The 17583-nt window shown below is 34.8% G+C and overlaps 1 protein-coding gene across 1 annotated transcript in view; it reads left to right on the forward strand.

Moving 5' to 3' along the window:
• Positions 1–17583, forward strand: part of LOC146141129 (nesprin-1-like) — a 340733-nt gene that overhangs the window by 292469 nt on the left and 30681 nt on the right. The window contains exons 134-157 of the mRNA XM_083392820.1: positions 438–611; positions 966–1134; positions 1716–1878; positions 2456–2572; positions 3033–3216; positions 3521–3670; positions 3984–4103; positions 4212–4313; positions 4824–4962; positions 5603–5762; positions 6149–6261; positions 6494–6626; positions 7026–7218; positions 8425–8546; positions 9339–9519; positions 10105–10274; positions 10849–10992; positions 11444–11548; positions 12012–12243; positions 12768–12931; positions 13395–13586; positions 14240–14386; positions 14747–14873; positions 15486–15643. Coding sequence (XP_083248946.1) covers positions 438–611; positions 966–1134; positions 1716–1878; positions 2456–2572; positions 3033–3216; positions 3521–3670; positions 3984–4103; positions 4212–4313; positions 4824–4962; positions 5603–5762; positions 6149–6261; positions 6494–6626; positions 7026–7218; positions 8425–8546; positions 9339–9519; positions 10105–10274; positions 10849–10992; positions 11444–11548; positions 12012–12243; positions 12768–12931; positions 13395–13586; positions 14240–14386; positions 14747–14873; positions 15486–15643 — 3659 coding nt within the window. The remainder of the gene's footprint in view (positions 1–437; positions 612–965; positions 1135–1715; positions 1879–2455; positions 2573–3032; positions 3217–3520; positions 3671–3983; positions 4104–4211; positions 4314–4823; positions 4963–5602; positions 5763–6148; positions 6262–6493; positions 6627–7025; positions 7219–8424; positions 8547–9338; positions 9520–10104; positions 10275–10848; positions 10993–11443; positions 11549–12011; positions 12244–12767; positions 12932–13394; positions 13587–14239; positions 14387–14746; positions 14874–15485; positions 15644–17583) is intronic.

Here is a 17583-nt window from a genome sequence, read left to right on the forward strand (position 1 = left end):
TACACAAAGCTGTTCCGTAGTTATATTTAATTCAAATTATTAGAACATTATTGTTCTTTATTTAATAAAATAGTCATTTTGTAGTTAAAAAGGTCCCAACGGCTTGTTTTAGGAACGTATTGTATATTTGATAGTTTGAAACATAGAAAAGAATTGTCCTTGAAGAATCCGCCATAGTTTAACTTCATTTTTTTTTCTTTTAATATTACCACTTGTTTTTTAATTACACGAAAAAGATGCTGAATCAATCTGTTAGTTATCTAAAAATGCAATTTGGCAAATATTTTTTATTTTTGTGCAATTTTATGGAAATCAATTAGCACAACGACCTAATATAAAGAATCGTAGCACTGTTATAATACAAACACTAAAACAATATGCCCAAGTCACTCTAGTAAGGAAATTTTTCACTGAGTATTTTTTTTATGTTTTTCCAGGACTTTTCTTCAGCCGTGCAAACTCACCGAGCCGTTTGCGTCGAAACTTGCGACAAAATGTTCGACGATCTACAAGCAGCGCAGCGACATCTGCTGGACGAACTTACCGACGAACACTTGACGCTGGAGGGCAGGCTTGTCGACAAAATCGCGGATTTTGAACGCTGTGTTAAGGTCAGTATAGCAGTTATTTAAAGCACTTTGATTGTATTTTGTAAATCAAACAATTCCAAGTTTTTAAGTGTTTTCAAAATACCAAAATATCTTCTTTTATTTAGAAATTAATCATTAAATATCCCAAACTGCCCAAATTTTTCGAATAATTTGTGTCGCAATCGAGTTTTATTTAATTTTTCTTTAGAATACCTAAAAAATAATCTTCTTTAGAAATTAATAATGCAATATCCCAAACTGCTCAAATTTTGCTTTTTCTTTAATTTCCAAATGTCACTAAATATACACAATGCAGAAAGGTTCTTTTCAGTTTCTATGTTAAAAAACTAATTTAACAACTAAATGTTGTTTCAGGATTGGGAGGAATTCGAATCTGAAATCCTCCATCTGAGCGATGATCTGGAAACTGTGGAGTCTCTTCTTCCGGAGGAGAAGGGATCCTCCGACCATGAAGTGGAGGAAGTTAAATCCAGGATCCATCTGCTTGAAAGTCTTCAGGAGAAACTAAACAATGCGGAATCAGGTGGAAATCTCAACTTTGCTTGTGATATCGCGCGATAAATGCAACTTGTGTGATATACTTGGCGTTTATTTTCTGTTAAATACGGAATAACACATAGGACAGAATTGTATTAAAATCTTGACAAGCTTTCGCACAACCATGCTTCATCGGGTCAAAGTAATAAAAAAGTACATTAGGGCAACGGCCGTATCGATGTTTTTACCTTGAAACTATAGCGTTTAATCGGTTAAGTCTACGAAGTACAATGTGATAAGATTTGACTCACACTTAGCAGTTGCTATCATATAAAATACCTTTTCGATATTGCTTAACACAAATTAGCTAACAAGGCTGGGCTATAACTAATATTGGTCAGTGTGCCATAAAGTTTACTTCCTTGTTAGTAATGTATTTTATTAGGACTTAAACGCTAAAAAAGAAAAGTGAAACATAAAAAATCTAACCTTTTACTCTTATGTCAAGTATCTTTTTATTTTTTTATTTTTTTTGCACATATTTTTTGTAACGTTTCTACCTCAAATTCCTACTAAATTTCTGTTAATACTGTACTTTCCAGTATATCATTACTATTTTATATTTAGGACTCGAACAAACAAAGCTCCACTGGGCAAAGATAGCCGAGCAAGTCACGTGCACGGGATCCGATAATCGCTGTAGCGAACTCACCAACCAGTGGAAGCGCCTGAGTTCAAAGGTCAAGAAAGAACTCGAACGACTGAACAAGATACGTCACGTGTTGCCAAGGTAACCAGACTTTGCTGGGTTCTAGGGTTAATTCAAATTGAAACGTTTACCGGAATGTTATTTTGAATTAGAGATTAACATAGTTATGGTTAGTTTTATTTAATTTTTTATGGGACTCGGTTGGGAAGCTACTGTTCGAATTAAAAATGAACAATAACATTGGACTTTAGTATAATTCCAAAACAGGAATTTTATCCAGTTATATTTAGCGTTTAACGTTTCGAACATTTAGTCTGCTTTTTGGAACAATATTTGGTTAAGTTATAGTATATGTCTAACTAAATTATGAAAACACGAGACTGTGCGTTATTTAGTTACACTTGTGCATTATTGTGACCTAGTTACAAAACTAAATAGAGAACAAAATTAGAAATTAGTTTATACTTAAGTTTTATTAAATTTTTATAATATTAGCCCTGCTGCTATTTCATGTAAACTTAATCTGCTTTCCACCGCAATATTAGGTGACGTTTTAGGATGTGCAAACAAAATAATTAAGAAAAAGTTAAAGCAAAAATGAAACCATTTACCTACACTTGTGTTTTGAAGTACCCTTGTTACATTCGTTTTCCTGCAGATACAGAGAAACTGTCTCGACCCTTCAGGAATGGATGGGGACTTCCTCCAGACAAATATCATCTTTGTTGGAAAGACTCAACGACCGATCAATTGACAAGTCGCGATTCGAACAATGGTAAATATGATCTTAGCGTTGTGGTCGATTTTATTGAGTAGAGTTTACAAAATGTTTATCATTTGGTTTCTTATGGGTAATTTTAATTTGCAATAATATTCTTGATCAGTTTATGACAAAAAGTCTGTAACTTAACCCCATATTTAAAGTCAATGCGTTGTAACACTTATGGTGAAAAAATTGTAATTTTCTATCTTTAAGTGATTGTATATGCAAAACGACATTCGATGTGATGTGCAACAACATATAAATAACATTTGGAAACCTTTACCATACAACATGAAAAAACAGACATTAACATAAATAAATTATATTACACATCCTAAAAAGTAAAAAAATAATTCCAATGTGACAAGACAGGAAAAGCATGAAAATAAGCCCAAATTTTGCGTTTTTTACTGTAATATGTAACAGTGAATAACAAATAAAACTTGGGAAAAAATACATCCTTTCCTTCTAGCTCGGAAGAATTCGCGTCACTCCTTTCCGATCTCCCTATCCACCGTCTTGCGTTGGACGAGGTTGGAAAAATGTCCGAAGTTTTGTCGGAATCAAAACGAGACAACAACGACCCGCTGGAGGTCGCTACGGCGTGGGAAACTGTCACTTCCGGGGTCGCTGCTGTTCGAGAAAAGCTTACAAAGGTAACAAAACTGAACGTAACAATATATGAATACTAAGTAAGAGTATCGAAGCCCTTATAGAAGTAAATAACATTTTGAACGTTTCGAATATCTCATTTTGAACATCATCAACAATTGAATATCTCATTTTCAACATCATGAACAATTGAACATTCATCAACATCAACCTGGTGTAACTCTGCTTGTAATAGCAATGATTTTTACTAATAAACAAATTACACTAACATTAACTACAATGTAGATTATACTACTATTCGTTAATTAAAGTTAATATAAAGCAAATATTTGACTACAAATTTCACAGGTTGAAACCGAAGTCTTGTCTCCTTCTGACATTCTATTCGATATGACGTCATGGGTGGCTACAGCGAATTCGGCGATCGATCGAGAGAATGTGAAGAGTTTTGACGCAGTTTCGAGCGAGGATTGCAAGCAACAAATAACCGCTTATCAGGTAATATTAGGGCTGTCCAACATGTAAATCTGTCATAAAGAATAATTGCACCTGTTCATCAATAGTTTAAAGCAAACAATTTATGCCAATTGAAAATCCTGAGTGTTTACTATTGAGTCATTCAGTGACGGCTTGTTATATCCTCAGCCGTAAATTCGACTCTGACTTGAGCACCATTTCTTTAACATAACTAATTTCTGTATTGTAGGATAAATATTAGTGTATATTTGAAGAAATACCTGATGGGTAGTGGCCGGATTTAAAAAAAAAACGTTGTCATATCTTGTATAACAAAGTTCTATTATGTTTTCAGTCGTTCGAAGAGATTATGACGACCAAGCAAAAATCTCTTGATTTCGTTAACTCTGCTGGCACCACGTGTGCAGCTGACCTCGAGAAACTCAACCGCCAATGGGAGCTATTACGAACCCGGGTAAGATGGACATTTATTTGTTTTTATATTTTTATCGGACCCAGGTAGTTTGGTAAATGTTAATATGTTGTCAAGTTGGTGTGTATTATGACGTGCTTTGTGTTTTAGGTGGAACGGTGCATCAACCAATCAAAACGCGAATCACAGAAGTGGCGGGATCACGAGGATGACGTCACGAAACTACGTCACTGGGCCGAACAAAGTTTGAAGGTGAGCTACTTCGCTTCTGATGTGATACAAACGGATATTAAACCGGTTTATTTAGGGATATATCAATAGTGGAAAAATGCTAGTAAATATATCTTCACCTATATTATATTCCAACTGGAGCGTGTATGTTTGTGTGTTGGAGATGCAACAACGCTGAATAGAGAGCGAACCGTAATCAAACGAAAATATATCTTTAACTTTTTTGTATTTTACTCAAACATCACAATTTAAAACAAAATATTTTTTGGTAGTTTTGTTATACTTTTTTTAAGTTTATTTTGCCCGAAAACTTTAAATTGACTTTATTCGTACCTTTACTTGTGTTGATACAAATACTTTTTTTAAGTTTTTCAAAGCTTTTCGCATTTAATCTTCAATCTCTCCAGTCATTAGTTTTGTCCTTTAATTTAAGTTTATTCTGTTAAAAAACTCAGCTGTGGCTAATTTGTTTCTTTACTCTTATTACTTAAAATTCAAAATATTTTAACATTTCACCTTTCACCTCTCCAGTCATTGGACGAGGATTCCGCGTCACCGCGAATGGGGTCACGTGCCTTTGTGACGTCAACAATAGGCCACGTGCTCGCGATGGAAGAAGAACTGAAATCGAAACGCGAAGAAATCGAAAATCTGCAAAGCGTCTATCTTGGTAAGTTAGCATTTTCCACAGACGCGATTTTCAAGATATATTTGTTTAGCTATGTATTAGGTCAAGTCAGTTAAATTTGTGATTCTCAGCGTTTTTGGAGGTCATTTTGAAAACCTTGTTTTACCTTTCAATAGACTTTAATCAATCTTCGCGGCCAACATTTACTGAGTATTTTTATTAGTTGATTTTACATTTTAACTGGCATATCTATGACACTGACAGTGGTTCTGGTACGATTAAAATTCATTCCAAATCACACAAAAAATCAATTTTACACTGAAAAAACGTCGAACGTTCTGTTTGCCTAAACCTATAGAAACAATTGAAACAGCTCAGCCATGTGTTTGGCCGTCGTCTTGGCTTCTTGTAAATTGCATTAGAGGTGCAAGCTGTAGGGGTGAATGTGTGTTAGTTTTGCCTTGTGTTACCATACCGTCAACAGTAAAACTAATAATTCGACAGCGTTCTTTTTACTATACTGATGGTGTGCTGACTAGGTTAACTCCTTTAAATGAACACCAACGGATTATTGCACGAATTCACTTAACGTTTTTATACATTGGAGGAAGTTGTTGGTTCGCTTTATTAGGCAGCCTTTTGAAAAGCTAAACATTTATTAATGTACAAACTTCTCTTTCAGATCTCGTTTCGGATAAAAACGTCGGCCACAAATCCTGGTCAGTAGCGTCAAGTTCAGACAACCCTGGTGTACCGGATCTGGAAAAAACCTTCTCGATGCTGGAGCAGGCGATTGCTAAACGAAAAGAGCAACTAAACAACTTTAACCAGATCTGGAAAAAGTACGTTTAACCATCACTAAACGGGCGTTGGCTAGAAAGAGTACCTCTACAAGACATTTGAAAGCAAATGAAAAACAGCATATTTTTTGCAGAGAAATTAAAAAAATACATTATTATTTGAAGATGAATCTTAAAATATAAGTTTTCCATATCAAAACATTGCTAAAATGAAATAAACCTAACTGTCTGCTACATTATGAAGATTAAGCTAACCTGCAAGAGTTTTCTTCTTCCAAAGAGTATAAAAAGTTGACTTAAATAATAAATAAGATAGAATAAGGTTGAAAGGTATTATGGTTAAATTCTTATTCCTAATTTTCTTGCTTCTATAATAGTTTTAGTTACTGTACAATGAGAGATATTGTGTTATATGCTTTGCCTTCCAGATATTCCAATGCCGAACAATTTGTGTCCGACCACCTGACGGCAGCAGAGAGGTTCCTCACAACCGACCAATTCACCTACGGGAAATCCCCTGACAAGATACGAAAGCTCCAAGGTAAAGTGATTCAACCAATTAGCATCTTGGTAGTTGATTGTTAGCCCAAACTGTCTGTGGCGAACATTTACAAACAACGTATTCACGTTTTACGTCACTTTGGGAGTTATACATTTCCCCATCAATTGCTTTAATTTATAATTGCTTCAACAGTTTTGCACCTATCCCACTAGAAGCTTTTTTTTAACAATTTTCCAGCCACTAAAGCCTACATCATAACATTTTTCTCCAGATGCCCTCGATGCGTTGGAAAGTCAGAGGTTGCAGGTTCAACTCTTGGCTGTGGAAGCCGACTGTGTTGTGGCAAGTTGCCACGAGGAAGTGGGAGACCACGTGCGCGCTAAGGTCACAGACATCAATGCAAGGTCAGCCACAATTACACTCTTCCTTTTTTTTCCATTGTAACCAATTGTTCATCCTAATATTTATTATCGTACAAAAAACAGCCTTTGTAGACAATTTAACCATTGGTGGGTATTTTGCCGACATTTTGCATATTTCTTTAACAAAAAAATAGTCATTTTTTGGTTTTATCAAAGTTAAATCTATAGGGTATCTAACAAAGCGTCTGAAAAAAATGATTTTATTAAAATGTATTTTTCCAAAATCCAACCATGTTAATATTTTGTTAAACGCTTTACTAGATAAAGGTTGCCAAAAATTTACTCAATACTAACATGGCTGATTTATCAAAAAATATCCCTTGGGAAGTTTTTTTTTGTTTGATCGATACGACAATAGAACTAACGATATTATTCAACCAGGTGGAACGATATATCGTCGAGTATCGTGGCCCGGATCGAGCACCACCGCGAAGTTATCGACCTTAAGCGGGAATACGATGAGAAGGTTTTGGAGACGGACACTCGAGCCGACTCACTGAGATCAAGGGTCGCGCAAGTTGTTGGCGGGGATTCCGTGATCGAAAGCCCGCGGGATTTGCTCATGAAGGCTGAGGTAGGTAGTCCGACATTTTTGGAAATCAATACGCGAAACAGAATGAATATTAAGCCCATATAGAAGTAGGTATTTTGTAAATGTTTGGAATAATTAAATCAATGTGGAGCCCAATAAAGAATTCGAAGCTTTCAAATTGCTACCTATACTCCTCTGTGTGGGCTATATATTCTACAACAGGGGTTCTTAAACTTGTTTTACCACGGACCTCTAATCTTTTTTTAGCTTTGCATGGACCCCGGTACGCAAGAAATGCTCCAGAATGACGTCACAATACAAATAGATTTCATAACTCTGTTTATTTCGGTCCGAAAAATGTGAAAGTTAAATGGAGTCTAACTATACATTCAGTGCAAAACCGTTTAATTTTTAATTAAAGTGTTTTCTTTGAAAAATTAATAACTTTTTAAGTGTACATTAGTTTTTTAATTAGGCCTTCATGGACCCCCTAAAACTAGTTCACGGACCCCCAAGGGGTCCATGGACCCCAGTTTAAGAACCCCTGTTCTACAATCTCCAGCAATTATGCTCCAAAAATCTATATAATATTTCTGTTCTTTTCCATTGTTTCCAGGACGTTAATCTAAAGCCATGTATCTCGGTATCAACGCGATATGTTTTGTTTATTTTACAACTTTGGGTCAGCATTAGTTAAGTTGATATAATAAAACAAGGCGCTAAATAAAATATTTATTCCTCGTTAACCTTAATTTATTTCGGTGTTAGCGTGGAATTAGTTCAATACGATTTTTTAGGCATCCTAAAAAATATTTGATAAGGTTGTTGTCCAACAAAACTTATAAAATTTATCTGATATTTACTTAATAAAAAAATCAATTCCTAATATTTTTAAAAAAAGGTTGTGATGGGCTCGCAAAATTTAATGTTTACTGCATTTTTAAAAAGTGGAATAATATAGCTTGATAATAAATTGCATTGTTGACATTAACTGAAGATGATACAAGCTCGTATCGAAACGTCTTAATCAAGATGATGTCGATCTACTCAATTTTGGCTTTGCAATTTATCATCAAGCTACATTACCGATCCGTGCATAGTGTACCCAAATGCAATAATGTAACTTGTTTAACCTTTTATTACCTATTTAATTACAGAACACGCGTTACAGTTTAACCCCAAAAAACGAACCTTCAATTTCCCTATAATTACTAACTCACACCACTCCCATTTTTTGTTTGTTGTCAGGGTTTGGAGGAAACGTGTGAAAAGTTGCGGGTCGCCCTCACCACATTGGAAGGCATTTGCTCGCGCGCTGAACAAGCTAAGCAAACACAACTGGCCGCCTCCATGGCTGCCAGCAACGCAAGGTAAAACAGAATTGGTTGTACCAATGCTTTAAGGTTAATATGGAAAAGCAGCATTTAGATATATACTATTATGAACGCAAGCTAGAAATACAGTTTACAGTCTTACGTTGTTCTCTGTTGATATAGGATAGGTTCTTTTTTGCACAACAATTCATCATTTTTAATTTTATCCAAGTTTTTAATTTATCCGTTTTGCTGGTATTCGAGCAACGCAAGGTAGATAGAAAAATTTGTTTATACGAGTTTATTCTGGATTATTTACGGTTTTAATGCTTTCAAGGCATTTCAGGAATCTGGTATTCAAGTGCTATTGATATTTACTTGAAAATGTCTAAAATACAGTTTGCAGTTTCGACGTGATAAAAAACAAATTTTCATAAACTAGAATTTTTGCAGAATTTGTTGCCTTGTCTATAAGCGCAAAGTTCCATATAAAATTTGTGATTTAAAAAAAGAAATTTATTTAGTTATGTTTTTACTGCTTTGTGAGTGATACAAGTAATTCTGTATATTATATAATATTTAGTTTGAAAATTTAGACAAGCCTATTTTCCGTGGTTTAGTTTGAGTAAATTTGCTTACAATTTAGACTTTCTGTTATTTTGGTAACAGAAAATTAAACTATACTTTATTCCAGTGTAGCTTATAAAAAATAAACTTGACTTGGTCAAAGTGTTTCAACGATTTAATAAAACTTTTTTATCTTTTGTTTATTTTAACAAAATTTGATTTACATTTTAGTTATTACATGTTTCGTGTTATTTATCATTGGCGCAAATTCCCGTCCAACAGAATTTCCGCCAAAGTAGTTCGAATTATCCGCACTGCCAGAGTGGCGGTAGAGAGCATGCGCGAGTTGTCGACTATATCGGATGAGCTGAACGATAAGATCGGGTACATGGATGCCTGGATGAGCGAAGCGCAAAACACCGGAAAAGTAGAAGACGCTGCAAAGGACAGAAGAAGCATAGAAGTGAGTTTAAGATGTAAAACGTATCATTTAATGAATAAACTGAGGCATTTCAAAATTAAGCCTGATACTATTACAGCCACCATCATCGACTTAGTTTTAAAAAAGTTAACGATATTGAATTACTTTTAGTATAACATTTGTGATTTGTAAACAAAAATGTTCAAAGAATGCCTTAATATACATAATATGCTGTTTTTTGTACATTTCGGGTTTGTACAGTCATTGCCCAAACTATGTTTTCTCTATTTACCTTTGCTCCTAAAAGTTGCTGTCATTGAAGCGTTATTCAAAACTTTATATTGATTAGGACTATCATTATATTTATGTAGATAAGACTTTTTTGTTATTATTTGCGTGGTGAGTAAAAAGATATGAAAATAATTTCTAAAATATTGCAAAAAATAAAAAAAATGAGGGAAAAACTCTATAACAATTTCTAAATGAAGTGCTTTGAAAAAATTTTTATTGCAGAACGATTTTTAAATACAAATTTTTTTTCTTTTAGCTATTCATATTAATAAAATGCTATTTAATAATAAAAAAGAAAACAAACACTTTACCGAAATGCACAACGTTCATTTTCAGACGAACCTGGAGGAATTACGCGCACAGCTTCAGGCTTTCAAAGCTTACTCCCACACTATGGATGACGTCAATCGACTGGCTCACAAACTACCAATGACAGATCGACACGTCAGCAAAATACAGGCGCTCAATGAAAGATGGAAAGAATCAATTAAAAGCACGTGCAAGAAGTGAGTTCAGTCTATTACTTCACAATACGTATTTGCAACACTGCACAGGTAACAATTTATACCGAAGTAAACTGGTTTTAGAGGAATTTCGCTCACCGCTAAAAGTTCATTTTTACTCTCGTATAGATTTCACAAAGTTGTGCTAAAATTAAATTGCTGTGGCAAAATCTCATTCTTTTGGTAACTACAGATATAAACACACACAAAAAAACTTTTAACAACAACAAAACGTTGCCCAGTTGTATTTCTACAAAGTTCTTCGTTTTCAAAATATCAACGAGGTATAACGGTTGCTTTATCTAAACATTGGACGTTATGCGATATTAAATAGTTCTTAGGATGAGTGTTTTTGTTTGAACACTTTTTGTTACATTGGAAAATTCAATTTTGGGGTTACGTTACTTTTTTTCTTAGTTAAATTCTTAAAATTTAAGCCAAAAATACTTAATAGAACAGTTGTTTGACATAAGAATTGCAGTAAAAAATATTCAGTAAGGTCATTGGTTTGTTTAGAAAACACAATATATTTTTAATCAATAAGCCTTAGGCAAGAAACCCCTACATTTCATTCCAGGTTCGGTGTCCATCTGACGACTCTCTTGCCCCACCTAGAGTTTAAGGACAAGTGTGAGCGTTGGATTTTATTTGTGACGCAAGCGGAACGTGGACTGGTGGCCGACCTGCCATGCTCCTACAGGGGATTGCTCGAACAAGCAAGGTAATCTAATATAAAGAAAGTTAAAAAAAAAAGCCAGCGCTATGATGGAACGCAAAATTGTGAAGCATTCCTTATTTTTTAAAAACAAAATATCCAGATAATGTGGTGTGAAACTTACATGATAGCCTTGATATCTTTACCAATTACTTGATATGGCTAAAAGACCCCATGAAAAATATTATGAGCATGCTAGATAAAAACAAGTTAAATAATCTTCTTTCTGACATGTGTTACAATTCAGGCTAAATTCTTATTTTAGAAAACGTATTTCAGCGAATTGTTGACCAATTTACAAAATAAGAGCTTAACAATAATCTCTGTTTTACAATCTGGATAAAATAGTATATCAAAACAACTTTAACTAGTATACAGAAAAATCTAACCGCTTTTGAGTTTGACTGATAAAACCTATATTAAAACAACTTTAGTTTAACAAGGTTTTCTGTTCTAGGTCCTATGACCTTTTCATCGTCGAGAGCGGCGCGCGACAGCAATTGTTACGTCATATTATTGACGAGGGTGAACAAATGCTCAAGGAAAATGTCGTCGACGATAGGTAAGAAATGCCAGGACGCAAACTGAAACTTGTGTTGTCCATTATTATCAAAACAAAGCCAAGTGGTAGTATCGCCCCTCGTCCGATACCAGGGTAGTATCTGTGCCGGTCCTACGCTAAATTATTTGTAAAAAATGAATTTCTGAATTAATAATACTTTAAATGGTTAGATGTACTTCCTACTAAAATCATAATAAATTGAATAAAAGCAGTGCGAACAAATTTATTAATAAAAATTTTGTTAATATAAATAACCTTACAACTCAAAAAGCAATAAATAATAACTACAAGAACTAATGGTAATAACGAAAAAATCAAGCCATATTTTCTATGATGTTTTTATGCTTAAAATATCAATATTTAATAAAATCTCACGCTTATAAAAGTTCTCAAACGATTTTTTTAATTTTTTGTTAATTTGTTTTTATTTTAAATTTTTTAAATCAATCTCCTTTTTTGGCAGAGTTGAATTCCGCAACAAACTTTCCTCCCTCGACAAACAATGGAGCAGGGTTCTCCGCAGTGCGCGAGAGCGCAAGTCAGTCGTCGACGCTGCCATAGCAACCTGGCTAGACTACAAGCAGCACAGCGACCTTGTGACTTCATCGACTCGTCTGTGTGACGTAGAGATGACGAAGTTCGACAGGGAACTTCCGGTGGTTGGACTTGCGCCAACAACCCTCGCTGAAATAATGGTGAGTGGAAACATAACTTTTACTTTGTTATCATGTAAAAAACAAAATTAATTATTATTCACTTCAATTTAAATTTTTTAAATTTCAAACTTATTAATTTTTCGGGAATTAAAGTGCTTTGTTGCATTTGACTGAAAACAACCTATGGGTTATTTTAGCTTCTAATAATAACATAAAACAACACCCAACAAAAGTATATTCAGACGACAAACACGCTCAATGTGTAAAAGTAATATGTCGAAATCTAAGTACATTTTAATTATAGTAAAAATTGTTGTCATAGGTTTAAGTCGACTTTTTTATTGAATTCAGAGCAACAATACTTAACACACTTTGCTTCAAAGTTGGTAAATACGCGTTATATCAGGTGCTAATCCCAAGAATTGCAGTTGAGCAAAACTAAACAACAAAGATTATCGTTTTTCAGGAATGTTTAACAGAAAAATTTAGGCCAATTCAGGACATACGAAAATAGCGGCTTAGAAGCCCTTACGGCACTAAACAACATTAACGTGACCTTTAAGGAGCTTGAGTCTTCAACCGACGCTGGAATCTGCTCTGCGATGTTGGATTCCGGTCACCGCGTGATGTCGCTAGTGAGGGGAGATTTTCACGCTCGACTGAAGAAGGAAATTTCCACTTGTCACAACGACTTCCTAAACGCCAACCACGCCGTTAAGGACAAGAGGTTGAATAAAGAACTTTGTATTAAATATTATATGATTAGTTTTAACATTAATATGAGATGCTGTTCTCAAGCGTTGAAAAGCAAAGTTTTGTACAGCCGTTTTTTTAATTTTGTATTATATTTCAATTTTAATTTTGATTTATTCATTTTTTAAATTATAATCAACAAATTTTTAAGAAAGTTTTGGTCAGTGGTTGTAAAACTGAAAACGTTAAGAAAAGGAAGTGGTCACTAATTGAATCTTTTTACCTAAGACCATTCATTATTAAAGCGAGTAATCAAAATCATCTTTTTTTTTTTCGATTTTCTCTTTTTAGCCTTTTAATATTTCCGCATCTGAGCATTTTTGATCTACAACTTGTACATCATTCAGTGTGACGTCATCATTTTTGACATGACGTCACATTGGTTGAAATAACGCATTAAGCAAAACATTGCTTAACCGGTTTACTTTATTCCACAGACGCCAACTTCAAAACATCGTCAACAAATGGGATGTGTGTGACGCCAAGATCAATGACGTCATCACTTGGTTACGTCAGACGCGCGAGATGCTCGGCGCCGCGATGCCCGTCACGCTCGAAGACCTCCACGCGGAGGCGATAAAGTGTCGGGACAGGGAAATCACCTTTGAGAGGAATCCGGACAAAATGAGGTTCGTGAGGTTTTCGGGTTGGTTTGGGGTTTAAATGAAAAAAAGACCAACATTTTATTTGTTATTGAATATTATTTAAACTTTTAGTCTAAAGAAAATATGCTTCTGTTTGAAGTCATCGTAGTCATGTGCTAGCATGGGAGGGAAAATATCCTTTTTATAAACATTAATTTGCCACGGTTTGTTTCCTATTGGTATTTCGTCGTAAGTAACATAATATTGACAAAGGCAGTAATATTCAACTGAATTTTTTTTGGTCAGACTGATGTTTGTAACTGTTTTCTTTGGGGGGGGGGGATTATGGCAGTGTTTTCCTTTTATGCCGTTTTGAAAGCATTTTTCTGTTTACTTTTACCAATCGAAAACAGGCCAAGCCTGTAAACAACTGTTCTAGTGTTTTTAAGGTGAGCAACTACACAAATGCGCAGCACGACAAGAACATTTAAATATCACCTTTTGTGCACTTGTACAATCATCTATGCATCAGCAGTTATCACATAAACGCAATTATACATAAAAATCGGAAAGGCACAACTTTTTTTTTGTGGATAAATCAAAGGATAAGCCGATGAGACAAACTCCACTTTTTCTTTTTATAGTCCAGTACTTTTAATCCTAAAATAAACTATACATCGTTTTTAATTTCACTTTAGAACGATCGAAAAACTTTCCAACAACCTCCCTGATCTTGTGTCACGTGCCGACATGTCACTCATGCGTGAACGAATCTCATTGGCTCGCGCACTCTGGCATGACGTGCGCAACGAAGTGGAACAGAGGAAAAGATCCGTCGAAGAAAGGTGAGATTTATATTGTTTTCCTTTTTGGTATTTTAACTGTACTTTATCTTTTTTTTTAAATAGTTTTACAAGTCAGAGTTTTTATTTTTTTAAATTTCAACAAGACAAAATTAATTTGTGTTCATCATTTTTAAACTGTCGTCGGGTTTGGTATATTGTATTATTTAAAATTATGTTTAATTTATTGAAATTTTTCACTATTAGCCTGGATTTAAAGCTTATTTTTTTTAATATTTTTAAGTTTAAATGCCCTTGGTGACGACTCAATTAGATTTGGTTGAAAATAAAATGTGTAGCCATGAAGTTTGCCCAACTTACGTTTTTCAAAACTCTTCAACCACATGATGTTTCGTATTACAGAATTAACTCTTGGAACGAATTCGGCGAGAAATATCGAGATCTTTGCGAATGGCTGTCCGACACTGAGCGCAAGGTGGCGCAATTGAGTGATTCTGACGCCGAGGAGTTTCTCGAGAAACTCCAAAAGGTTTGTTGTTAGTTTCCACTTGTTTTTTCGTTGCTGTTTCTTTACAAATATGGGTGTTCTTGCTGGCAGATTGCATGTGTAAATTATTCTGCTAAGCATTACAAGCTATGCTTTAAAACAAAGTTATTTACCCTTTCCCGCTTAGAACAACTTGGCTGGAACATAAACTCTTTGACTAAACTGAGGTACTTCGACTGACTTTGGGACCTAATAATCTTTCTAGTTTGTTCTGCCCTTGCAGTTATTTAGCTTTTCTTCTCGATAAGGTGCACTTGACTTTAACTGAACTTAGGGACTTCACCTGGCTTACGGTCTTCAACTGAAAAATATTCCTAGATTGTTAGGCCCTCGCAGTTATTTACCTTTTTATTCGACTAAGGACAACTTGGCTTGGTACATAAACTATTTTACTAAGCCTAGGGACTTCAAGTGACTTAGGGGCTTTAACCAAGTAATCTTTCTAGATTGTTCTGCCCTTATAGTTATTTAACCTTTTATTCTACTTAGGACTTTAACTGAACTTGACTTAGGGACTCAGGGACTTTACTTTAACTAATAAATATTTTTAGATTGTTCCGCCATCGCAGATATTTAACCTTTTATTCTACTTAGGACTACTTGGCTGGCGACAGTTTGGACGACAAGCGATCACACCTCGAGAAACTCGCCTCCTTGCTAGCGCCACCTGCCGGAAGCGACAACGAGGTCGAAAGAAAACTTAAGAAGATCACCGATAGGTGGCAGTATTTGGAGGGACTGGCTCGTGCAAGGTTGGTACAAAACGAGTAGTAACTCTGGTTATGAAACTTATTTTGTCTTGGACCATTAACGAGTGCTACTCATCAAATCGAGTAGAAACTTTACTCTAAAAAATTAAAAGAAGTACAAAACGAGTAAATACTCTGGTTGAGAAACTTGTTCCGACTCGGACGAGTAACGAGTGACTCATTAGCTAATTGGTTACAGGTTATGATTTCATTGTTTTAATTATTTTGTGGATAGTGTTGTTAGAAATGTCTACATTAACTTCGAAAAGGTATTTTTTTTCCTAAACATATAAAAACCCAATAACATAAACGCAACAAAAGGTTTTTTTGACATAATTTAATGTTCGGTTACAGATTGTAATGTAAACTTTTTTTATGGAAAGTCTTGTCATAAAGTCGCAAGAACGTAACCATACTTTTTTAAAGCTATACCAGCTCCCTGATATACCTATATCTCGCATAGTCGCCTTCAGAAACAGCGTAGTTGCCTATAGCACTGTTGTACAGTATCAGCATGGGTTTTCTACACTTGAAATATTACGCCGGTTAACCTGCGAAAATTCTCGAAGTTTCAATTAATAAGGACATTTTATCGTTTTAAAGGTTTATCTAGGTGGTGATAAAGGGCGTGATTTTAAAGCTTTCGTGTAAACTGTCCATTGCCGACATCCATATACCGTAAAACTTAGCCTGCAGTTTACATTTGTCTCGCGCTGAAGAAAATAAAATTGCGTAAATTAGTTGTAAGATAAATTTGCGTAAATTAGTTGTAAAAACGAAAAATCTGTCTTTTGTCAAATTAGGGGTTTTGTAACTAAAGTACAGCATGTGGTTTGAACATAAAGTGTAAAATTTTACTCAATTTGCCCTGTTTGTAAAAATGTTTGGCTAGTTATGGCAGCGAAAGTAAAAGTGTATTTAAGGTAGTTTGCAGATTTCGTTGAGCAGATGAAAAATTTGCGACATATAAATGATAAATATTTGAGTTGTAATATACAATCTAAAAATCACCTGCTTTATTTAGTTGAGACAAACATAGCCTGCTGTATAATGAAAACCTTTGAATTCTAGTTTTGAAGGCTTTTTGAGAACATAACTCGTCAATATTTACATAACACATAGATAATGCAAGCGAACTTTCCAGCGATGTAGAAACGCGAGAAGCGCTTTGTCGAAAATCACTCACCCGTAACTAGGGATGTTCAAAGTAGAATCCCAAGGTATTCTAGAATAATAGGTTTCGAATCTAGAATAACGAATCCAGAATAGCGAATCCTAGTATATTTTTATTAAATTATTTAACCTCGATTTTGTTTGGGGAAGGGATTAATCTTAATCTACCCTATAGGGTCCACAATCACAGCAATAAATCGCCCAAACAATTTTCTAACATGTGTACATTATAATTAAAAAACTCTCTCATATGTTTAACATTCTTAACAACTGTCATCTGAAGCCGTTCTGTAAACTGTAATATGTCAACTGTCCAGGTTGTCTCCAAAACTTATATTTTTGCCAATAGTGAGAAAATGCAACACTTCACACAGAAGTCTTAAGCAATTCGGTCCTGATTTTCAAAGCATTGTTAAGTCTTGTTGCTTCTTTTTTGACTAACATGATCTGTTATGCAGTCAAATGATGTACTGCAAAGAATACAAAGTTATTATTGACATAACGAATTCTTGACAATTACGTTGTGCATAACTGCATAACTTCCCTGAATATTGGCCTAAAGTTGACCTGAAGTAACCTCATAGCGCATTTTGTGGACGGCCAGCACGTTTTGCAACGCAATATTACTTTTGCAACTTAACGCATTTAGGGAAATTGCGAACTCCACACCTGACATTACACGTTAGCCGCTCGCTCAATAACGCTTGATTGACACTTAATTATTAGACGAACATTATCGCGTCGCGGTAATTGGTCGCCCGAAAAAACGC

Source organism: Ascidiella aspersa, chromosome 6 (assembly GCF_963924565.1).
Source record: "Ascidiella aspersa chromosome 6, kaAscAspe10.2, whole genome shotgun sequence".
Lineage (NCBI taxonomy): Eukaryota > Metazoa > Chordata > Ascidiacea > Phlebobranchia > Ascidiidae > Ascidiella > Ascidiella aspersa.